The sequence below is a fragment of the Camelus bactrianus genome, chromosome 1, assembly GCF_048773025.1.
Source record: "Camelus bactrianus isolate YW-2024 breed Bactrian camel chromosome 1, ASM4877302v1, whole genome shotgun sequence".
Lineage (NCBI taxonomy): Eukaryota > Metazoa > Chordata > Mammalia > Artiodactyla > Camelidae > Camelus > Camelus bactrianus.
Window position 1 is genome coordinate 3,175,719 of NC_133539.1, and position 24,122 is coordinate 3,199,840.

General features: G+C 56.3%; 1 protein-coding gene across 5 annotated transcripts in view; it reads right to left on the reverse strand.

The window, feature by feature from the left end:
- ABCG1 (ATP binding cassette subfamily G member 1) overlaps positions 1-24,122 on the reverse strand; it is a 79,980-nt gene that overhangs the window by 16,693 nt on the left and 39,165 nt on the right. For all 5 annotated transcript variants that reach the window (XM_074349922.1, XM_074349964.1, XM_074349873.1 and 2 more), the window contains 3 exons: positions 5,566-5,683; positions 3,598-3,730; positions 1,242-1,292 (listed from right to left, as the gene is read on the reverse strand). In XM_074349922.1, the coding sequence (XP_074206023.1) occupies positions 1,242-1,292; positions 3,598-3,730; positions 5,566-5,683 (302 nt within the window). The remainder of the gene's footprint in view (positions 1-1,241; positions 1,293-3,597; positions 3,731-5,565; positions 5,684-24,122) is intronic.

Below are 24,122 nucleotides of genomic sequence, written 5' to 3' on the forward strand. Positions count from 1 at the left end.
CACTGTTCAGAACAGATTCGCCATGCTGGAGGGCCCTCTGCTTTCAGCCTGCACAACTGAGTCACAGCCCAGGCCCCTGCTTTCACAGGGGACGGAGACACCCACGTCACTGCCCACATGTCTGGGGTTCCATTGATCTGTTTTATTCCTTTCAGCTGCAGAATCAAAGAGCCCCCATGAAATGTCTTCGCAGCAGCAAGGAGGAGTTTTCCCTTTTCACAGAAATCGGGGTCTCCTACCCCGGCTTTGTGGTTACCCCATCCCGCCCCCCTTGCCCCCGATTCCCAGGCTGAATCCTGAGGATTCTGAAGAGCAGGGTGGGGCGAGGAGGCACAGCGAGGGAGGGGGTGGCCTGAAAGATGCCCAGCGCTCCAGAGTGGCTTACATCACGTGGTATCAACTGTGTGACAAGAGGGAACAAAGGTGGTAAACAGAGGTGCTATCAGCATTTCCTCCGTGTGTTTGTTTTCTCTTCACTCCATTTTACATAGAGATGGAGAGCCAATTTGCACCCCTGGCACAACCCATGATCCGACTCTTCCCGCAGCTGGACCTGGTCCTGCGGGTGTTGGGAGACAAGACGATGTCATAGAAGCGGAAATCCGCCCAATTCTATCCGTACGCTGGAGACCCCACAGCACGGAGAGGAGGGAGGCTGAGTTTCCCTTAGATGGCGCGTAGGTATAGACCGGGCTGCGCAGGGCTTTGTGGAGCTCCCCGCTGGGGCTGCTTGCCTGATGCCCTCTTGCCCCCTGGGGTTTTGGGAAGCAAAAAAGCAACGCGAGGGATTAGAAGGGCTTCGTCATCCCAGAAAATCGTTTACATGACGTTTAAAAAGCTGGTTAGTAGCACGTGAGAAGCAAATCCCTCCTCGCGAGTGTGTGTGGGAGGAGGCTTGCTATTTTTAAATGAATGACTAACCATCTTCATTGTGAGCTTTTTATAAAGAACAATGGCGTATAAAGCATGTTAAAAACTGAGCGAGGCAGAGCGCTGGGTCTGACCCTGAGGCTGGGCCCCCAGGCTGGTGTCCTGCACAACATCCCCTGGGTCTCTTGTGGCAGTGTGGTCACCCGGGCGCTGGCTGCCAACCCTGAAGGCACACTGAGATGCCACTGTCCCCCGAACGCAGACAGCCGGGCGCCAAACCACAAACCAAGCCGGCCCAAAAAGGCCCCTCCACGCCTGTGTGCAGTGTGGATTTCATGCAATTCTGGACCACTCGTGGCCCATGCACTCACCATCTCCCTTCTGCCTTCGTCCTTCTCCTGGAGCTTCAGATGTGCGGACACCTGCAGGGAGCAAGGGCAGCAGCGTGGAGTCAGGACAGAGGGCCAGTGGCGCAGCAGACTCACTCCGCGCACCGCGAGCCCGGAGCCCCAGGGGCTGAGCTACCAGATGACGGAGGAAGCCCTCCCAGGGCCGGGCTTCCCGTCTCCCTGGTGGGCCCCGGAGGCAGCAACGTCTGGGGTGCGTCCTATCATGTCTGCAGATTTCTCTGCTGTGCTCGAGCGAGCTCAGATGTGGGCAGCTGAGAGATAAGGAGCCCCTGGCATCGGGGGCTTGAAGACCACCAGTGAACATTTAGGAATCTCACTGTTAAACCACTGAGAGCTCAAAATTATCCCTAGTTGGGTATTTGCACCACAGAAACAGGCAAGTGGACATACGAGGACTCCAGTGCTGTTGTTTTGTTTTGTGAGATCCCACTTGCCGGCACACACTGGGCCCCTGACCCTGACCCCACGCAGGGAAACCTGAGTGGCCGTCACCACGCCCAGCATCAGTCTTGGTTCTGCTCTGCCAAGTCCTGTGACCTTGGGAAACCAGGACCTGGGTTTCCCCATCCACACATCTAAGGTGAGCTTAGAACCTGCCCACTCGGAGAGCCAGTGAGGTTGCTCTGAGGCTCCACAAGAGACTGAGATGCAGGGGACAGAGAGGGGCCAAGGGGTCCCAGAGTCAGACAGGGCCAGCTGCCAGCTGCGAGACCCCAAGTGTCCTATCTCGACCTGCCTGGGGCTTGAGGGTCAGAGGCAGCAGGTGAAAATGCGTGACCAGTGGCTGGTGGCCAACATCGTCCCTATGCATGTGACAGGCCATGAAGGGCAAAAGGTACGATTTCCTCAGGTTATCGGTATTTCTCAAGGTATCGTGAAACTCTTGAAATCAAAATCAAATTCTGGAAAATAAATGGATTTCACAGCAAAGCCTGGTGACAGGTCAAGGGGGGAGGATAGAGGTGAGAGTGGAGTCACCAATCTAGCAAAAGAAAGCGGTGACTGAGTTGGAAATCAAAGAGGCATTTCTCTAACAAGTCGCCAAGCATTTAGTTCAACACCTCTTCTCAGCGAAGCTCTGGTCACCCCAGCTGACGGTGAAGGAGGGATTCAGGAATCAACAGGGTAGCAATAAACCTGTGTTTCCTAACTTCACATCCTACTTTCAAGCTCCTCATGAGTTCCCTGCACCTGCTTGGAGGTGAGAGAAACTGCACGTGGGGGCCACCCAGTGCTCATGGAGAGGTCTCCCCACACAGAGCATGCAGGACCATGGTGGGTGCGGGAGAACAAGCCTGGGGCCGTTCTGTTTCCCCACAAAGCAGGTTAGAGAGCAGATCACGTATGTTTCCTGCTTCTCTCTGCTGAGCTAAGGATCCCATGGAATTTGGATGAAACCCTGGGCAGCCGCCACCCTGCGACCTTGCAGAGAGAAAGCCTTGTCCTGCCCGAGTGAGGAGCGCAGGGCGAGACCCCTCCTGGCGGAAACCCAAGGTGAAGGCCTGTCTACCACCCAGGAACAAGGCAGACCGGCAGGGGAGGCCCCAGTGTGCCAGGAGAGGCCCGGAGGCTGGTCTTATGCCAGGGACCAGCAGACAGCAGGGGGCAGGCCGCCCCAGGGACAAACGTTCCATGATGGGCAAGGACTGCCCACTGGCCTTCTGACCTCCGCTGGCTCGGGGGCTCTCTAGCGGCTCTCCTGGCCCACACAGGGTCAGTGTGGGCCTTGTCCACCTGGCACTTGGCCAGGTCGCGGTCCTTCCAGAGAGCACGCCGGGCAGGGCCATCCTGGACCACACTGTACAGGACACCTGGGCTAACTGCTAACCTCTCAGAGGCACCCTTTCTCGTGTGCTTTTGCAGGATTACATGTTTGCTGACTGCAGGGCTGTGTGTGTATGGGCCTGGGACCCAGTGAGTGTGCAGCAAACACTGGTTTCAGCCCCACCTGGCAGGCCGGTGAGTGAGAGGACGAGAACACACGGCCCAGAACTTGGGCCCAAAGCCACAGAACACCGACGAGAAGGAAACACCCTAGGCCTCTGGGGTGAGGACTGTGGTTACCCTGGAGGTGGAATCATATCAGTCAGGTTAACAACCTTCTCAGAAACCTGACCTCAGTTTAGCCGTCCAGGGTCTCTAGAACCCAGGGTCTTGGGGGTGTGCTTTGGACGAAGCTGTCCGAACAGCATGCCTAGGGTCACCGTGTGAGGGAGGGGCGCTGGCTACACGCAGGCGGCCTGGCGGAGCCCACGCCGGGTGCTGCTCCAGCAAGGGGAACCGGGCGGCCGGAGTGGGGCTCCGGCCCGGGGCTCACCATCATGGCCTCCTGCACGGTCAGGTGCGGCAGCAGCATGTCGTCCTGCATGATGTAGCAGGACACCTTCCGGAAGCAGCGCAGGTCCCGTGGCAGGCCGTTGATGAGGACCGCACCCTTCATGCCGGTCTCCCTGCAAGGCCAGCAAGGGGACAGGTCGGCCCGACTCCTCCTGCACGTCCCCCTCCAGGACCTGGGGAGGGGACAGAGGCCGCTCCCCCCGCCCCAGCACCTTCCCCTGCACCAGCAGAGACACCGAGGGCCGGGCAGGGCCGGGAGGCCCAGAGCAGCACCAGCACTCGGAGGAGGGAATCGCAGGAAAACGCCCAGCGTGGGGGGGGGGGGGTGAGCGTGAGGCCTCTCTGGACGGCACGTTTGTGACAGGGGCCTGCTGACCAAACCAACCGTCCGTTCTCATGGATGCTCCCACGTGAAGCCATGAGGTCCACCGTCCACACCCCAGCTTTGCAGGGGTTCACAAAAGGGCCTCCTGAACAATCCTGTGTAGCCGAGGCTGCCCCAGCTGCCCCAGAGGCCAGGCCAGTGCAGCCGCTATGTCAGAACCGGTGCCTGGGGGCGGCGTGGCTCAGTAGCTGACTGGGAGGGACCACGGCAGCCTCCCTGGGCTCAGCCGGCTTAAAAAGGAGGAGGTCTGGGCCCTGGACCCACTCAGCCAAGCAGATGGGAAGCTGTCCTCTCTGACCACAGTGGAGGCAGGGCACCCCAGGCATTCTGTGCAAGCGGAGGGGCCCGGCCCCGCCGGCCACACTTGCAGCCTCACTCACAGACCCACTGGGCACCCCCAAGCCCATGCTCTCTGGGTGCAGCACCTCAGCCCAGGAGGCAGTGGGGGCTGAGAACCCACTTTGTCCCGCCCTGCCTCCTCAGTGCCCCAGAGAACACAGACACAGCGGGTCTACGGAGACCGTGAGGCCGCATCTGGTGACTGTGACTGTGGGCCCTGTGGTGGGTCCCTTCGTTCCTCCGGGGGATGGGCTGGGACCAACCACCTTCTCAGGGAGCCGGGCTCGGAGCCCAGTCGTACAAGGTTGCCGTCCGTGGCTCTCGGAGGTAACGGGCAGGACCTGCGGGTGCGGGGTGCGCTGAGAGACGGCTGCTCCCACAGAGCAGAAGCTCCTGCGCTCTCACGGGTCTCCCGTGGGATGCTGGGTGTTGGGAAGTGGGCTTAACCGTTAGATGTGAACGCAGCAGGCAGGGATCTGCCGTAAGAGAGATTCTCAAAAATCCCGATTCCCAGCACAAAGGAGTAATTCAGAAGTCCAAAGGGGAGTGGGGTTTGTCTCTTTTTGCCAACAAATGAAATTATTTTTAAAACCTATTTGCTAAAGTTGGCAAATGGCAGTCATAAGGGCTGAAGAGAACTCGCTTTAAGAGAGCGCTTTGTAAACACTTTGAAAGATTCTGTTTTCTAATTATTACGTGAGCGGCACTGGACAGGACGTCAGGGGCTGTGGTTTCCAAACACTGGAGCCACTAACGTGGCCCAAGCAAGAGCCTCCACGTGAGGTCTGTGCCCCAGCCTGATGGCTCCCCTGCTCCCCTGAAGATGCCTGTCTTACCTTTGACCTTCATTCAGATGTGTCTCAGGCTCTCCTGCCGCCCCTGCCCCATCCAAGACCTCTCCACCGCTTCCTGTGCCCTGAGGCCAGGCCGGGGCTGAGCTCAGGCAGGCTGCCTCTGGCCAGGCTGCCCCTGGACCACCTCCCCTGAGCGCAGCATCCGCTCACCATGGCAACGAGCGGATACTGCCTCCTGATGCCCCCAGCGCCTGGAGCTCTGTTCCCTTCCCAGGGGCCAAAGCCTCTTAATGCAAGACCCCCTCAGGCCTCCCTGGAGCCTGCCCGGCCCGTTAAGAAGTGATGGGTGGACGTTCATACCGCTGGCCCCTGGCTGACAGCTGGGCAAGGGCCTCGCTCACTCTCCTCATTCTCCAAGGAGTCTGCTCACCTGTATCCGGCCAGGATGTTCATGAGTGTGGACTTCCCAGCCCCAGAAGGACCCATGATAGCCACCAGCTCTCCACTGTTGAATTTCCCAGAAATGCCTTTCAGAAGGGTCTTGTATCCTGGGAAAAGTGAAAAGTGGGTCACGTTCATTTTCCAACCATCTCAGGTCTCATTTTACCCCCGTGCTGCAGAAGCGAACACACAGGACATCTGACGACAGAGCAAGGCCCAAGGCAAGGTTTGTCACACTGTAGTATTTATAAAAATGCTGAGTTCTGGGCAAGAAATGCATTGCATGTCCTTCTGATGCCTCTGGCTACCTCCTCCTTTCATTTCCTGGGCTCTGTTACTGATAATTGCCAGTGCACGTGTACATCCCGCTTCAGAGCTTACAAAGCTCTTCCGCGTGCCTCATCCAGGGGCACGTACGAGGGACACACCGTTCCCATTGCCGGTTGAGGGCGCAGGTGCCCAGCGGGCCCGGGTGACTTGTCCAGGCCCCCGGGGCCGGTGGGAGCGGATCCTAAGCCCGGCTCGCACCACCCGCCATGATTAAATGCACGCCTTTATCAGCTAAGTGAGTAATTGATTATTTTGCTTATGAATTATGTATTTATCATCTATGTAAGTATAAATTGTGTATATAGAATTTATTCACTTTTTTATAATTAAATGAGTCAGATTAATAATTAATTAGGAATTAGAAGTTCAGCAGGGGAGGGTACAGCTCAGGGGTAGAGTGCGCGCTTGGCATGCACGAGGCCCTGGGTTCAGTCCCCAGCACCTCCATCAAAAATAAATGAATAAATAAATAAATAAGCCTAACTACCCCCCCAAACAAAACAAAAACAAAACCAAAGTCTATCATTTTGCAGTTGCATCACCTTGCTTTGGAGTTTCTGTCAGATCTCCATCTGAGATCTTGGTAGAAGGAAAAAAAAAACACTACACACCCCAAACAGAGCCACATTACTTTTTTTCAGGTGGACCATTGAAATGAGCCACAAAGAATACAACAGAAGCAGCTGGGTTCGCCGATAAAGACTCCTAATTCAGAAACGTCCCTCAGTCCCTGAGAAAGACTCCCAGGACAGCCCCGTAAACGGCTAGAATCGGGCAAACGCAGTATTTTGTCTTCCCCGCAGGGTGGAAGGGGCCTGATGGGCCTGGGGGACACTGGACCGAGATCCTGGTCTTGGACTCGCTCCCTAGTTGCTCTCTGGACCCCCGGACCTGAGTGTTTACTCAAGTCCCAGGCTGGGTCGGGGGGAGGGTCTTCCCACAGCTGCCTCTCATCTTTCACAGATGGGGACCCCTGAACACCCAGCCTGTCAGCAGGTGCTCCCTGGTTTGGATGGGAGCCCCTGGGACTTTGTAACCAGGCAGAGAGGAGCGGAAGCAAAAGGCACCTGACTCATTACGGGGAGGAGCCGTCGCCTGGGGAGGCCTGAGACCATCAGCCTGGTGGGAAAGGGGCAGAGAGCAGAGGGGCGGGGGGTCTGGGAGAGCAGCCCAGAGCCGCAGATGAGTCAGACTCCTGCCATCGGGACGTCGGTGATGGCGGAGGTGGGGGCAGACACACAGCAGGAGAGCTGAAGACCAGTATGGGGGACGGGGACCCCAAAGGACCGTGTCTGCCCCTCCGTGGACAGATGGGAGAAAAGCTGGGGGACAGGGGGCCCCCCTCCTCTGTGAGGTCGAGCCCCAGCGCAGGCTCCTTGTGAGACGGAGTTGTGCAGACAGGCGCCAGGTGCTCTGGGCTCTGCGCCCCAGGGGACCCATGTGACATCACTGAGGGAGCGCTGGTCCCCAGTGTCTGCTCATTACCGGCCTCCTGGAGGTTCAGGCGGCATTGAGGTTACTCCACAGCAAGCCTTGCTTCAGGCTGTTCTTCCCAAAGTTCCCAAAGTTTGGGGCCGATCCCCAGCTGGTCCCCTGTAGGCTGGGAGCTGCCCGAGGAGGCAGAGAGGTGGCCAAGGTGACCACAGGCGACTTGGAGGACAAGTGCGGTCTGCGCTGGGTCATGATGCCTGAGGGCAGCCTCGCGCTGGGAAGCTGAGCAGCCCCCACTCTGGACAGAGCCATGGGCGCTGCTGTCACCGCAACAGTCCTGGGGTGACCCCCGGTGTCGGGGTTCACAAAGGGCAGCAGGTAATAAGAGAAGCCGAGGAACTCACACTGTTCACTCAGATGGAGATTTGGCTGTGACGCCATGGCCAGGACGCCAGGGACAGACACGGAGGTGGAAGCTGCACCTCTCAGGCTAAAAGGTGGGCAGACCAGGGCTCAGACTGTGGTCTTGCCATTTACAGCCCCCGTACTGGAACTGGGGGTCTGACCGTGGACTCCAGGGCTACCCCAATGCAGTTGGGCAGAGGGAGTTATCTGCCTCACAGTCGTGCCTCAGAGGGGCTCCCAGGGGGACACAGGGGGACCCAGAGGGACCAGGAGTGCATGTGACGTGCTGCAGGGCCACCGAGATGTGTCCACATGCGTGGGCCCTGCGTGGGGCCCACCCACGTGGACTGTGTGTCTAATATCAGAAACTTGTTTCTCTTTTAAAACATGCATTTGGGTTTGAAGACTCTGGAAAGTGACACTGGACATGGACATCTGGAGGGCATCTGTCTGTGCTCCCCTGGACGCCCAGGGGCTGGGACGGGGGAGCCAGCACACGCGCAGCCCCGGGCCGAGGGCCTGGGAGCCAGTGTGGGCTCTCCTGTGAGAGCCCAGCTGTGGGCGTCCAGCACGTGTACAGCCTTGTATTTATGTAATTGGCTCGTCCTTCCCGGCAGAGCCTTGCGTTCCGCCCCCTTATAGCAATACGAAACGGAGACACACCGCCCCCGCCCCGCCCCACTTTCCCGCCATAAGTGTGCTCAGCCCAGTTCTCGGGGTAAGGAGAAGCTGCCTCCTCCGTGGCCGCGGGCCCTTGTTGGGTGGGAGCTGGCCCTGGGCTGCCCCTCCAGTAGGGACGTGAGAGGCGGGGCCACCGACTGCGCATCAGCTGCACGCAGGACGTAGGCGTCCTGTCCTTCAATGGCCAGACCAGGAGACAGACCAAAACCCAGGCCAGAGAGAAGAGAGATGGAGAGAGACAGACAGACAGACAAAGAGAGAGACGACAGTGCCCTCAACACAGGGAGGGGAACTCTGCTAGGATGCTGGGCATCCTCTGAGGCGGGGAGGACACATTCTGCAGCGAGAAGATGGGGGGCTGATGGCAGGAGTGCCCCCTGCCCCAACTGGCAAATGTGCTGATGGGCAGGACAGAGGCCCTGTGGGGGCAGCAGATGGAAACCCAGGGTTCTCGGCCCAGAGCCAGGGCCAGCCTGGGGCCAGCTTGTCTACAGACCCCGATGCTTTCCACCGAGTGGATGTTGAGGTGTGTGACCACAACCCTGCCCTGAGGTGGGCTACCTCCTCCACCCCCTGCACCCCCTCACCTGCTCCACCCCTGCCCAGACAGCAGCTCCTGGGATGAGCTGATCCTTGCCCAGAATGGACGTCAGGAAATCAGGGAGAAACAGAGTGACCAACTGTTCGCACTTCCTTATGTCAGCTAACAGGGCGTTAGGGAGAGACGGCGTCTGTCAACACCTACGAGGTTCTGGGGACACAGCGGCATAAGGTCGGTCGGGTGGGGGGCCTGGATTTTCTCACTGGTAGAAATGCGCCCTTGATGGAGAGGCCGGGGAGCAGCCCGGCCCTCAGGAAGCGCCAGCCCCGGGCATCCTCGCTCGGCTGTGCTGTGTCTTCCTCTTCACGCTCCCCTCCCCCGGCAGGCTGAGTCCCAGGCGCCTCTCCATACTGTGCAAAGGAGAGTCAAGGGCTCAGGGAGGGCGCGTGACTTTCCTGAGGCCACACAGTGGCTCAGCAGAGGAGCCAACATCCCAAACACTTCTGCCCAACTGCAGAGCAGCTCTGGCACCCGGGCCAGGAGCCTCCGCCAGCCCGAGCCGTGCAGCTGAGGGGTCCCGGCAGCCAGCCCCCGGCCTGGCCCCTCCCTCCTTCACGCAGGCTTGCTCCCGCTGAATCACTACGGTCAGCTCAATTCAGGAATGTGCATTCAGCCTGACGTCTCATGAAATATCCGACGGGGGGTGGGGGGGAGAAACCACACACCTTTCCTCCCCAAAAGACGAGACCCCGTTGGTCCGCGAAGGCCGCGGTTGCCACCTGTGTGCAGGCGGCATCTCCCATGGCTGATGTGGTGATGCCACTGGGCATCCAAAGAGCTCTTAACTTGTCCCCCATCCCTCATCCCTCATCCTTTAATTTCTTTTTCATTTTGAAATGTCTTCAAGTTAAAAAAAGAAAAAAAGAGAGAGAGAGAAACAAAAATTTCTTGCCAGGATGTGGGAAGCCTCTTCCGTCTGGGGAGGACTCAAGCCCCGCTTCTGTCAAGGACCCCTGGCTGCAGGTCCACCCTCCGCCCGAGTGGACGCCCCCGTGGGTTTGTTATAAACACCTCCCGCCTTCACCGTCGGGGGCCGAGCCACAGACGGCTTCTCACAGACGGTCCAGAGCGCCGTGCTGGCCATACTGCCGGCACGCCCAGGCCTGTGTCTGAGCCCCTCGGGGGCCATTAGGCCCCCGATCCCTGCTACCTGCAGAAAGTCATAGGTGGCTTGCCCTCAGACTCCAGCCTGGGCCACACACTGGGGTTTCATTTAATGAGCTGCGGTCTGGGAAGGGGTGGCTTTTCTGGAGCGAGACCCGAGGGTCCGTCAGTCTGTCTCCGAGCGGGGCAGGGCTGGTCAGTGGTGCCCTCCCAGGCAGGCTGTCTGAAGGTCAGACGCCACAGCAGCAGCTCAGTGTTCCGACCCCTCTGGGGGTAAGTATGCCATAAAAATACAGGGATAAACCACAGGAACCACAGCCACCGTGTGTGTTGGGCCACCCAGGATATTCCTCCTCTGAGCCTCATGGCAAAGGGGTGAGGCTCATCACAGAGGGTCCCCGTGGGCAGAGAGAAGGGGGTCTGCCCAAAGTCCCCTCCACAGCCCTGCTGTCCCTCTCCCCCAGGATCTCTGCACCCATCAGTCTGGGCTCGGAGACAAGGTTTCAGATCGTGCGGGTCCGATCCTCATCAGGAGACCTCCTCTCAGGTGGGGGACAATAAAACAGATGCCCAACCACCCCTCCAGCCCCACCCCCATGTCTCCACACCCAGGAGGTCAGCTTTGCAACCACAGGAACCAGCTCCTGTCATCACGCCTGAGCCCCAGGGACATCCGGAAGCACTGTGACGCCTCCCTGTGGCATCTACATGCAGCTCCAAGGAGGCCTGTAAGCTACCGGGCTGGGCTGGGGGTGCCCTGTGCCGTCTGAAGGCAGTGGTTGGGGATTCCCTGTGGGGCCAGTTCCCAGAAACACTCGGTTCCCAGCCTCCCGATCCCACCCATGGGATGGAGGTTAGCCTCTGTTCTAAACATGTTTGGTCCTTTTGTTCATGTGCCCATTGGACATTTGTATGTCTTCACTGGAGAAATGTTTGTTTAGGCCTTCTGCCCTTTTTTGGATTGGGTTGTTTTCTTCCCATTTGTTATTGAGCTGTGTGAGCTGTTTACATGTTCTGGAAACTAAGCCCACGCCAATCCCGTCATTTGCAGTTGTTTTCTCCCAAGTCTGCAGGCTGTCTTCACATTTTATTTATAGCATCCTTTGCTGTGCAAAAGCTTGCAAGTTTGATTAGGTCCCATTTGCTTATTTTTGCTTTTGCTTCTATTGCCTCGGTAGACTGCCTTAGGAGAACATGGCTAAGATTTATGTCAGAGAATGTTTTGCCTATGTTTTCTTCTAGGAGGTTTATAGTATCTTATCTTATTTTTAAGTCTTTAAGCCATTTTGAGTTTGAAAAAATGCTCAATATCACTAATTATCAGAGAAATGCAAATCAAAACTACAATGAGGTATCACCTCACACCAGTCAGAATGGCCATCATTCAAAAGTCCACAAATGATAAACGCTGGAGAGGGTGTGGAGAAAAGGGAACCCGCCTCCACTGTTTGGTGTAGCCACTATGGAAAACATTATGGAGATTCTTCAAAAAACTAAAAACAGGGTTACCATATGATCCAGCAATCCCACTCCTGGGCATCTATCTGGAGGAAACTCTAATTTGAAAAGATACCCACACCCCAGTGTTCATAGCAGCACTATTTACAACAGCCAAGACATGGAAATAACCTAAATGTCCACCAACAGATGACTGGAGAAAGAAGATGTGTTATATTTATACAGTGGAATACTATTCAGCCATAAAAAAGAATAAAATAATGCTACTTGTGGCAACATGGATGGACCTGGAGATCATCATACTAAGTAAAGTAAGCCAGAAAGAGAAAGAGAAATACCATATGATATCATTTATATGTGGAATCTAGAAAAAAAAAGACAAAATTGAACTTAGTTAGAAAATTAACTTAGTTAGATAGAAAATGAACTTACAGTTACCAGGGGGCAATGAGGGTGGTGGAGGGATAAACTGGGAATTCGGGATCTGCAGATACAAATGGGGGTTTGAGATTTGCAGATGCTAACTATTGTATATAAAATAGATAAACAGCAAGCTTATGCTGTACAGCACAGGGAACTCTAGTCAGTATCTTTTAGTAACCTACAATGAAAAAGACCATGAAGGCGAGTATGTGTATGTATGTGTACGACTGAACAATTACACCAGAAATGGACACAACATTGTAAACTGACTATACTTCAATTTAAAAAAAATACTATATATGAAATAGATAAGCAACAAGAATTTACTGTACAGCTCAGGGAGCTATATTCAACACCTTGTAACAATCTGTAACGAAGAAGAGCATGAAAAGGAGTGCATATACACGCGTAACTGAGTCACTGTGCTGTGCACCAGAAACTAACACAATGTTGTAAATTGACTATACTTCAATTTTTAAAAAAGTCTCCAAAAAAAAAATAAAATAAACAAGTTTGGCCCATGTCACCGTGGCACAGAGTCCTCCCTTTCCTCCCTGGGTTCATCCAGGAAACCCTGACCCTTTGCCCTTCCTGTCCTGTGAGCCTGGACATGATTTTGCTGTTAGAATGACACATCCAGGAAACGGCGACCCTGACGGTGGCGGGACTGACAGTGCGGAAGGACCCCCGGGGCCCGTCACCGTGTGCATTAAACCCGCGCACAAGCACCTGATGTTCACAACGACATGGTTCCAGCATCTTGCCAGTTTCCCCACATGAATGAAGTTAGGAAAGCAAGACAACGGCCAGCTCTCCAAAAGCCACATGGGCCCAGTTCACCTCCGTAGTCCTGGGGACAGCAGGGCCCCCACACCATGGAGGCCCCCAGGGAGGGCTCCTCAAACGAACGGCCGGGCAGTGGTGATGACGAGGCTCCAGTCCTGCAGGCCAGGCACTGGTGCACCTTTTCTGGAAGGGGCTGGATTGCCCACATGTTAGACTCCGCAGGGTACACAGCCTGTCACAACCACTCAGTTCCGTTGTTTTGCCACTAAAGGAGCCAGATGGGATGAACCGATGCGGTGCTATTTCGACAAAACATCACTTACAGAACCAGAAGGTGTGTGAGTTTGGTCCCCAGGTTTTTGTTTGTCCCCAGAATTCCGGAATTAATGACTCCAGCTCCCCTAGCACGAGAAGTGACAGCCTGCGGGTGCGCCGGCCGAGAGAGAGGCTTTGGCCTGGCTGTTCTCCCGTCACTCCCGGACTTCCCTCAGCGCCACCCTAGTTAAGACAGGAAGTTACTGCCAGGGCCACCACCAGAGCCACAGCCTCGAGAGCCACCTGCGCGGGCAACCCTGCCCCGTGGGAGCCTGAGAAAAGGCAGTCTCAAAGTCCCTTTGCTGATCGAATGTTCTAGCCCATGTCTGCCACTCTTACTAGACACGCCAGGAACATGTTCAAAGCACCCCCAACTTTTCAGGCCCGGAGAGTTGGTCTCGGGAGAGGAGAATTGCGGGTGGGTACAGGGAAGGGTGGATGAGTGGGTGGATGAATGGGGGAGGGCGGGATTCCCGCAAAGTAATGGTCCCCCAGGAGGTGCGCATCCTAATCCTTGGCATCTGTGGGTGTGTTGTCTCACGTGGCCGAAGAGACCTTGCTGATGGGACTAAATTACGAGTCTGGAGGTGGGGAGATTGTTCTGTGTTATCCTGGTGGGCCCGCAATTATCACAAGGGTCTCGACAAGGGAAGGATGGAGGCGGCAGTCAGAGGTAGTGGCAGGAGACATGACGCTGGACACAGAGCTCAGAGAGAGAGAGACCCGAGGCCACGGCAGGGATGCCACGCGGGCGGGGGAAGGGGCCCCCCGGACCCGGAAGGCAGTGTCTCCAGAAGCGGGAGCAGTGGGGAAAGGATTCTTCCCTGAGGCCTCCAGAGGGAACACAGCCCTGCCAGCCCTTTGATGTTACAGGTCTGACCTCCGGAGCTTTCCGATGGTAAACCTGCGTTGTTTTAAGCCCCCAGGCTTGTTGTGATTTGGGTCCCAGCCGCAGGGAATCAACGCGCTCACCCTCACGCTGCCCACCCCGGCCGCACCCCGCCAGGCCTCCCAGGGCTCCCCAGGGCACCGCTTCCCTTGAAGATAACGCCTTCCTCCGACATGAGCGTTATGTAAAAGTCACACTTTTTAGCCTCCAGCCTTCTCAAGGGCGGTGTTCTGAGAAGGCAGCCTGGGGCTGTTCTAGAAGAGAGAGGAGCTGCCCGCTTGCAGCCCTGCCAGGAGTCCTTCCCCAACCCAGGGTCACTCTCAGACCTTATCCTGTGATGTCCACATGGGCATGAAGCTTGGCTGGAGCACCACAATGAGGTTAAAGGTACAGATGAAGCTCCGTGCAAGCACATGAGAAAAGAAAGACGAAACTTGGCGTTTCTGGCGTGGACCGCTGGGGAGCGAGGAGCAGGCGGCGCCAGGCAGCCGGGGCCCCATGCCCGCCCGTGCTCATGTCACGAGAGCCACCCTGCACAGGCCGCCTACCCGTCTGGCCTCAGTTTCCCCGATGAAAGAAGACATCCACGCTCCAAAGCCCCGCCCAGCAAATGTGCGTCCGGCGCAGCTTTCCTCCCCGGACGACTGAAGCTCGGCTGAGGCCCACGTGCAGGTTCTTACTGGAACGGCCGGGGGCCCCCATGTAGGGCCAGAGGCTGGGAATTCCGTCGGCAGATGCCACGTGCACGACAAGCGTTGCTACCGAGGTTAGGCCCGAGTTTACGGCGTGCAAAGCCTGGCCCCAAATCTTCCCTCAGTCTGAAGCGGGTCTTCCGTTTCATGAGATGATTTTCAGTTGGTTCTAAGCAGTGACCACTAACAGCAGCATGGCGGCCCAAGCAAACGGGAAGGAGACGGGCGCTGAACCCGGATCGCTGACGGTTCTCAAAGGGGTGTGTCTTAAATTTTTTTTTTTAATGGTAGAATTTTGCACGGCAGACTCACGGAATTCTAGAGCCAGGCCTTTTCAGCTCTGCCCAGCAGGACTGGCCCCACCCCGCCGCCCCGCCCCTCGCACGGCACACATCGGGGACCCTGCATTGTGCGTAACCGGGCTCCCCGTGTGTCTTCTCTGCTGAGAGGGGCAAACGCAGGCAGACACTCCTACCCAGCTGATGACAATTCACGTCGATGTCATGGGACGTGGAAATCATGCAATCGAAGGGTCGTCCGATCTGGTTAGTGCGGAGGTGCCCCAGATCACTGTCAGCGTTTGGAAACCAGGAAGGGCAAATCAGGTGAGCGATGGGAGAGGGAAGTGGGGTGGGGGAGCACAGAGAAACACCTGTGCTCTGGAGAGGCTGCGTGGTGGCTCAGGTGAGGACAAACCGTGTTCTGACTGCTCAGTCACCTCTGGAAGGGAAGGGAGGACACCTCCTGTGCGTGCCAGTGTCGTCCATCCGTACCGAGATCGCACGGAGCGGGCTCAGCGCAGACCACGGGCTCCGATGTCATGAAGTGTCATTCTCAGGAAGCCCCCACTGGCGTGTTGGCTGGGGCTCGTGCCCACCGCGCAGGGAGGCACCTCTGGACTGCAGACACTTTAGTGGTGAGTTTATTCTCACCCTAAAGTCTGTGAAATTCTTCTTTACCGCGAACTTAAACACATTCCAATATCTGGGGTATTGTATCCACCGTGGGAGGCGGGTGGCCTGAGGGAGGGGGGTGTCCCAGTGTTGTGTCTCTGACTGTGCCCTCACACTGGCCCAGCAACAAACTTTGGGACGAGGATGCTCGGAGGCGGGTAGATGGACAGCGGGTCTCACCTCATCCGTCCCCACCACCAAACTCCAGCATGTGTCCTGCTAACGCCACATCTCCATTCACCAATCCTGTGCCTTCTTAATAGTCAACAATCACAAACAACGAGGAATAATTTGGACCAGACGCCATACGTGAAGGACTTCTGCACAGCCGCCAGCCCTGTGGTCCTCGATACTGCCTGCACTCAAGTCTTCCTGGAGCTTTGAAGACAGTTCTGACCGAATCGATCTGAGGCTGACCCAGCTGATTCCCATGGGCTCCTAAGACCCTGCATTGCCTGGAGTCCTGCCTCTACGTAGCTGTGTGACCTGGAACAGGTTCCTCCAGCTTCCTAAACCCACTGTCCTCACCAGGCAATGGGCACGAAGGAACGCTTGACCTTAAGGGTGGTTTGTGAAGGCAGAAGGAGAGCACGCGTTGGAGGAGCATCGCAAGGAGAGGGCGCGTAGAAAGTTTAATCACGGCTGGTGGCCGGAGCTGCGACTGGGACGAACCGCACCCCGGGAGATGCAAGCCACGTGCCAGCGGCTTTCTCCATCTCACAAGTGAGGGCTGAACCGCCAGTCCTCATTCACGTGGATCGAGGATCCTGTGCGTGTCCTGAAATATCTGCAGGGAAGGAGCCTCCACTCAGAGCACCCACCTCGGGTTAACATTCTGGATCTAGTTACATAAGCTTGTGACCACTTTCAAAGAGCCAGAGCCCACGTCTGGAATGCTCCAGAATGCCTCCAAAGGCTGCTGGGGGCACAGAGCTGGTCAGACTCTGTGAGGAGGGACGGGGCTGCCTGGTGACCCTGCCCCAGCATCCCCGGGAGCTGACCTGGTCTGTTCTCATCGTGAGAACTGCTGTCTCTCAGTGGGTCCGCGTCCCAGAGAACACTGATGGCATGTGGCTGGGTCATCCTTTCCTGTCACCCAGGCCATGTCAGTCACCTGGAATCACAGCCACCTTAGCCAGCACTGCTAGGCTGGGTGCTCAGAGCAGCTCCGGTGCTGATGCTGAGACAACAACCTGCTGTGCACCCCCAGCATGCACACACACACCATGTGCACACACGCACACCATGTACACACACGCACACCATGTACATACACACCATGTACACACACACCATGTACACATACACACCATGTACACACACACTGTGTATACAGATACACCATGCACACACACATCATGTACGCGTACACCATGCACACACACCATGTATACACACATGATGTACACACACACACACCCATGCACACACATACTATGTACATACACACCACATACACACACACCGTGTATACACATACAATGTACATACACTGTGTACACACACACAAACACCCCCATGCTCCATGGCTGGCCAGTTCGTCAGAGCCCTGGCAGTGGGGACCCTGCCCCAGAACAGGTTTTGAAAAATAGATGGGTGTCATTTCCATCTGCCTGTCAGGCCGGAAGCAGTTTGCCATCACTGCAGTATTTTTGTACTTCTAAAAGCAGAACTGGTTGATCTTTCTCACAGACTTCTAAACCTGCTAGAACAATGGAGAAAAAAAATCCTTCTGATTATGTAAATTATGCCAAAAGCACTGATAAGAATGCCAAATAATCTCCGAGCATCCTGCCGACCTCCATCCGAAAACAACACAGAGGGACCATCTCTGCACCTGAAGTCAGGTTTTCCTCCAGATGCCAGTGTTTACAAGAGAGCCCAGCTGCACTGCACTTCCCCACCCCCCCATCAGTCTCAGCCCGGAGCTGAAGGGGCTCTTGGTGAGAACAGACTGCCTTGTCCTCCAGACCCCTCTTCCTCCCTCTCCAAGAGCAAAAAGGGACAAAAGTTCACATTCCCAGACAACGATGACACTCCCTTCTTCCTTTACCTGCTTCTGCCCCTAATGCTTCAAAGCCACACCCACAGATCAAACCTCTTTTTTCTTGTGTTTTGCACCTTCTAAAATAGTAAGATAGTAAGGGGGCTTCCGGGCCAACGACAACATTAACAGGAACCAGGTCTGGGAAGCTGGGCTTAACCACATCAGACCTGAACATCATGTGAGGGCTTCTAAGTCACAGGGAGAGAGCACTGCTCGCAAAATGAGAACATTATCGCTTGTCCCCAAACCATGCAAGTAGCCTGTCACCCCCTGCCAGCCCCCAGTGGGTGCTGGGGCAGGAAGCCCGTCCTGCCTTCAGAACAGCTGTTTACGTGGTCAGGCTGTGAACACGGGCTCTAGCAGGCGCTCTGCGCTGGAAGTCAACTGGACCACAGACAAAGCAGCAAGCCTTCTGGACGGTTTCCCCGAAGTATGACTTAAATGGACTTAAAGATGGTCCCCTGACCACAACTCAGGGATGCTTTCCATCCTCTTGTCCTGAGGGCCTGTCCCCAGTTCACCATCCTGGTCTCCCTCATGTTTCAAGCTTCCTGTCACTCTGTCTGTCCGCCGCTTCCCCCACCCCACCCTGCCACCCCCAGTGCCCTCCTAGGTTCTGCCCTCGCCCTGACTCTGAGCAGAAGCAGCCCCTGCCTTCTTCTGCCTGCTTGGGTCGAAGGGTTCTGAACCGAGATGGGGCATTACCATTTCAGTAAGAACTGTGCATAATAATGCTCTGTGTCCACAAACACCCCAAGGAGGCCCGCACAACCTCCTCTTGGCTCCTATCCCACCACAATGTTGGGAAATCCATCATCTTAAAATGCGCTCCCTCCACCCCCCAGTACCGAGTTCCTTGCCTGTCCTTCAAAGCCCAGTTGCTCTGCAGACTCGGCAAACAGAACAGTGGCTTGTCAGGGCCACTCAGCTGAGTTGCTGAAGCGCAGTTTCCCTTTCGTGTTTCCCAGAAGCAAGTCATTGCACAAGGTGGTGTGCCCAGCTCCTCCCTCGCAGGCTCCTGGCCTGGGGTGGTGGGGTTCTGACTGCAGCTGGGGGGTGGGGGCCTCTCAGTGGAGTGCTCTGTGGGAAAATGACGAGATGGGCCTGACCCCACGCCTTGCTGAGTGAGCCCGGCGTGGCCTGGCTTCCTCCCCGCTCTCCGTGGTGGCTACGCTGCTCTCCCCACGCGGACGCCAGCACGTCCCTGGTCTGGTTCCATGGCCTGCTCCAGGTACCTGCCCTTACGGATGCTGTGGCCGACCAGGTCTTTACAGCTCCACCCCTCCCCCGTGTGCCCACCATGTGCCCACGCCGACCCCTGCAGCAGTGCCCAGCCCTTGCCCGCGGCAGAGCGAGTGCACTCCCCGGGGACCAGCTCCCCCAAGGCTGGGATCTGGGCTTAGATGCCTGTCTGCTGTTTCCTGAAGCTCTGGCTGCACCTGTCCCCACATGTGACAGTCTCAGGCAGACGTGCAGGGAATGTGGAACGCAGGCGGCAGCCCCGGCACCAAAGTTCCCTCCACTGCCACCTCCAGACGTGGGCTTCCCGGTACCCGAACCTCACTCGTGGCCACCACCACCTGGCCTGGGATGGCATCGGGAGGCCTCCTTCCCTCCAATGACTTCCAAAACCCTGTCCCCGACGCCGGTTAAAATCCAAGTGCTGAGCCTCGAAACCCAGAAGAAAGGTCCTGCTGGGGCCGGTGGAGAGGCAGCCGCCAGCAGGGTGGGGGAGGAACGGTCACCTCCAACCTGCAGTCACCCGGCCAGGATGCTGCTCTGGGCCCCCTGCAGCTCGTCTGTGAAGAAAGCTTTCTCTCAGGACACATCGCAAAGCCGGATGACACTGGAGCCACCTTCTATTAAAGATCACAGTACCACCCTGACCAGAAGCCACAAACTCTCAAAAAAAGGCACAGGTGAGGCTTGCGATCAGGACAGCCCCGAAGGTTAGGTGCGCTGCCCCGCCAGCCAGGCCAGGGCTGCCCAGCGCACAGGACCACTGCCCAGCTCGGGGCCTCTGCTCCCGGCTGCCTCGCACTAGGTGGGCTCTGTTTAACGAGAGCCAGCATCACTGCTCCGATACACTGGGTGACTGTATTCCCAGCCCCAAATCCACACTGTGAAAGAGGAAGGGAAAACAAAGCAAAACTCAGCTCGCGTCCAAGTGCAGGTGCGGAGAGCGCTGGAAGCAGGGCTCGGCTGACAACCGGTGGGCTTTCGTGCTTCCCCGAAGGTTGACATTAATGACCTTTCTCAAACAGAAACCAGTGGCCAACAGCCAGTGCTCCTCCACGTCGCGGGCAGAGCTGGAGATGCTCGGATCCGTCACTTGCCACTGTGCGGGAGCATTTTGGGGACGGCTTCAGAAGCAGCAGCTCGAGGACTGCTGTGTTTCCGCACTTGGAATTTCCAAGAACTCAGTGGCGTGGCCAAGTCAGCTGCCTGGCCAAGGATGCTCCTGGGCCCCACCTGCTTCATGGACTTTCTCTGCTGTTCCGTGGAGAGGGCACCTCACGCAGTGCTGGCTCTGTGTTCACGTGAGAGAAATCAATCTCCCCACAGGCTCAGGGGCACTTCCTGGACCAGTGGGACTCCCGGGTGGGACTCTGAGTCTGTCATGGCTCCCTGTGGATGGAGCCTCCCTCTGCCTCCAGGACCAACTCTGTGCCCAGGCCTGGGGCTCACAGCCTTCCCTCCACAATTGGGCCCTTCTAGGCCATCTCCCATTCATTACCCACTACCTCAGTTTCCCCACACATAGGACAGGTCTGCTGGGGTCTCCCCAAAACGCCCCCACTGAGAACACCCTCCCTGTCCTCTCTCCTGCTTGTCCTGCTCACTCTTCAAACCAGTTACAGGGTTCCTGGGGAAGAGAAGGACCTTTATAGGGTGACTGGCCACAGCTCAAGTCCTAAACCTGCCCCTAGCATATCATGGGACTTAGGGCAACTTAATGCATCTCTGTGACCATCTTTTCTCGTCCGTGAATCAGGGGTACCCAGACCTCCACCACCAGGTGCTGTAGGAAAGGGAAGGACGTGAAGGTTGGGACATGTGATATGTGGCTGGGCCCTGGTGACCCGCCCGAACCCAGAGCAAGGGCTTCTGCCTCCAAGCAACTGGGCCATTTTCATCCAGCTGTTCAATTTGCCAATTCAGCATTTTATCACCTTGAGAGTCAAAACGGCAGGCCTGGGGGCAGACCAGCCAGCTCCCACTCCCGCCTCCCTCCTGGGCAGGCGCCGGAGCCCTGGATGCCCCAGGCTCCCCACCTGCGAGGGAAGGGCGATACGGCTCCGTCACAGGGCTGCGGGTGGGTAAATGAGGCAGCGTGTGTCCGGAAGGGCAGAGCCTGGCACGACGTAGGTGCTCGCCGGGCTGGGTACCATAATCGTCTGGTTGGTCTCCCGCTGGAAGCCTGCTCCTCCCGGGTGCATGAGCAGGCCCCCGCACACCACTGTCTATTTCTCAGTCTGACTCCTGGCCAAATCCCCAAGCCAGCGACAAGGCGTGACAGAAGGACAGGCACAGTTGCAGGAGAAACAAACAAACAAACCCCGTGTTATCCTCAGTTCAGTGAACACGCGACTCAGAAGTGGCCCGGCTCACGGTACCAGGTGAGAGACCGTGATACAGACAGGTGTTCTGTCTGCCGATAGCACGTGTGACCCAGAGGACCAAGAACAGCCGCAGGGAGAAGCCGGAAGCCAGCCAGGCGGAGGCGTTTCCTGGAATGGCTTCCGCTCATCCCACGGGCACCCTAGTGCCGTCTTCAGGGGCCACTTCCGAGGAGCACGCTTGAGTGCAGCTCCTCTGTCCAAGTGCCACTGTGTGCAGCTGCCTGCCCCTGGGGAGCCCAGAGCCACCCTCCCGTGCAGGATACCCATGGGTGCCCCTGGGAGAAGAGAGACCCATGTAGCACCCAGAGCGACCTGGGTCTGAAGCTGGCTTTTGTCCACTTAAATGCTTTCAAAGTGTGACCAGAGATGCCAAACTTCCCCAAGTCCCAGCTCAGCTTGAGCCTGGCCCCCAATCTCCCCTGGGAATCCACCTTCAACAGGGCACCAGTCTTCTGAGCAGCACCGTCCAGGAGAACGCAGACACGCCGGAATAGAAGTCATTAGCTTCTGCCAGGTCCCCCCCACTGGCTTCACTCCTTCTCCCCGTCTTCTGTTGTCCCCAGTCGCTCAGGCCGACAGTCAGAATCCTCCCGATGCCCTCCCGTGCGCACTCACGCGATGCTCCACAGCGTACACGCACACACTTGCGGGTCCTCCCTCGTTCCATCCCCCATTTCTTCACGGTCCTTCCCTGCTTTTTTAAATTTCGAGCTACCTTACTCGTACGAGATGACGCTGCGTAACGAGGGCTGTGGCGGCCAAGGCTGAGCAGGTGCACGCGCCGGGCGCCGTGCTGAGATGCCCCGTGAGCTAGCCCCACGAGGCGCATGCTCTAACTTCTCATCATTTTATAGATGAGAAGACTGAGGCACAGAGACAAAATGACTTTCCCAAGGTACCACGGCTAATAGGTGGGCGGCCAGAATTTAACCCAAGCAGCCTGGCTCCAAGTCCGCTCACGGTCAACTCTCCAACGCAGATGGCACATTTGTGAGGTTTACGGAAGGAAAAATAAATGAACACACACGCCATGTCCGTCCTGATCTCAGTCTCCTCCTCAGCCCAAATGTCACCACTGTCTTGAATTTCATTATTCCCTTATTTTTCTCTCTGTTGTATGCCATTTGTATTTATCCGTACATAATTTTGATAAAATTTGCCTGCTTTTGGACTTTATATAAGTGGCGCCATATTGGGAGCATTCCAACAATTGCTTTTGTTTTCTGCTCAGTGTTATTTTGTCCGTGAGACGTGTTCTTACTGACGCCACCCTGTGCTCGCTCACTGTCGCTTCTCTGTGATGCTGGCCGTGTGCAGCCAGCCTGCGTCAGTGACTCGTTTCAGTCTTCTTTCAATGAGCATTTGGGTTGTCTCCAGTCTTTCTTTCTCTCCTTTTTAAATTGAGGAATAGTTGATTTACAATGTGCTGTTAGTTTCAGGTGTACAGCAAAGTGGATCAGTTTACATATATATATATGTGTGTATATATATATATTCTTTTCCAGATTCCTTTCCTCCAGTCTCTTGTGTGATTATGAAAAACATGGAACTGCTAAGAGCGCCGTATACACGTGGGAGTAAAAGTGTCAGACCACAGAGCACACGCATCCTCGACTCAGTTTCATAAAGCCAAGTACGTTTTTGGGGACCACAGCCCTTCCCACTCCCCACGGCCGCCTGAGGAGCTTCCTCCGTCCACGTCCTCACCACAGCCCCATAGTGAGGTTCTTTCCAAAATGGTGGTCCTTCCTTTTCTTTCCTACTAGTTTCCTGGGGCCGTCTTAGTAAGTTACCACAAAGTTTGTTGCCTAAAACAACAGAAGCATATTCTTTTGCAGTTCCGGGGACCAGAAGTCTGATATCAAAGTGTCAGCAGGGCCGGGCTCTCTCTGAAGGCTCTAGGGGAGGGTCCTTCCTGCCTCTTCCAGCCTCGGTGGCTCCAGGCCTTCCCTGGCATGTTGGCACATCTCCAGTTTCTGCCTCGGTCTGCACACGCCTTCTCCCCTGTGACTCTGTGATTTTCCCACGTTGTCCCCTTCTCTTCTGAGAACTTGCCCTTGGATTTCAAGTCCACCTAATCCAGGATGACCTCACTTCCACATCCCTAACCTAGCAACATCTGCAAAGACCCTTACTCCTAGCATGGCCACATTTCCAGGTTATGGGTTTGGAACAAGGACACATCGTTTTCCAGGGTCACCATTCAACCCAAGACCTCACTGTCTCACTCGAGTCTCACTCACCCCAGTGGTAGTGAAACACCCTTTATGGGCCTCCAGCCTCTCTCCTCCCAGGTGCCCTGCACCCTGGTTGGGCAGCTTCTGAAAGTCCACATTCATCACTGGGTACCACTGACCTCTTCCAGCACCCAAATTTCAACACCGCAGCCAGGGCCTCAGCAGGGCCCTTCTGGCGGCTCCCATCCCTTCTGTTCTAAGAGCCTGCCTGCCAGCCGGGGTGGGCTGCCTCTGTTCCCACTGGACATCCAGTCGCCAGCCCCCTGCTTCTTTGCCGATTACATTTGTGCCCCGCCACTTCCCAGATCGCCCGCCCCCACCCCCATTCCCCGAGCTCTCCTCCACACAGCAGCCACTGCCCGTGGGAAAGAGGAGCTCGCTGAGGGCGCTGTGTCATTCTCGCTCCCACCCCCGCCCAAGACTTAGCAAAAAGACTCTGCTTATAACAGGTAATTAACACCGAAATTTGTTGAATGGCAAGTAGAATGAAAATGGAAAACAAAATTCAAACATTTTCTACCTTGAAAATGACTCAGATTAAGAAGGAAGCAGATAACCATCGTATATAAAA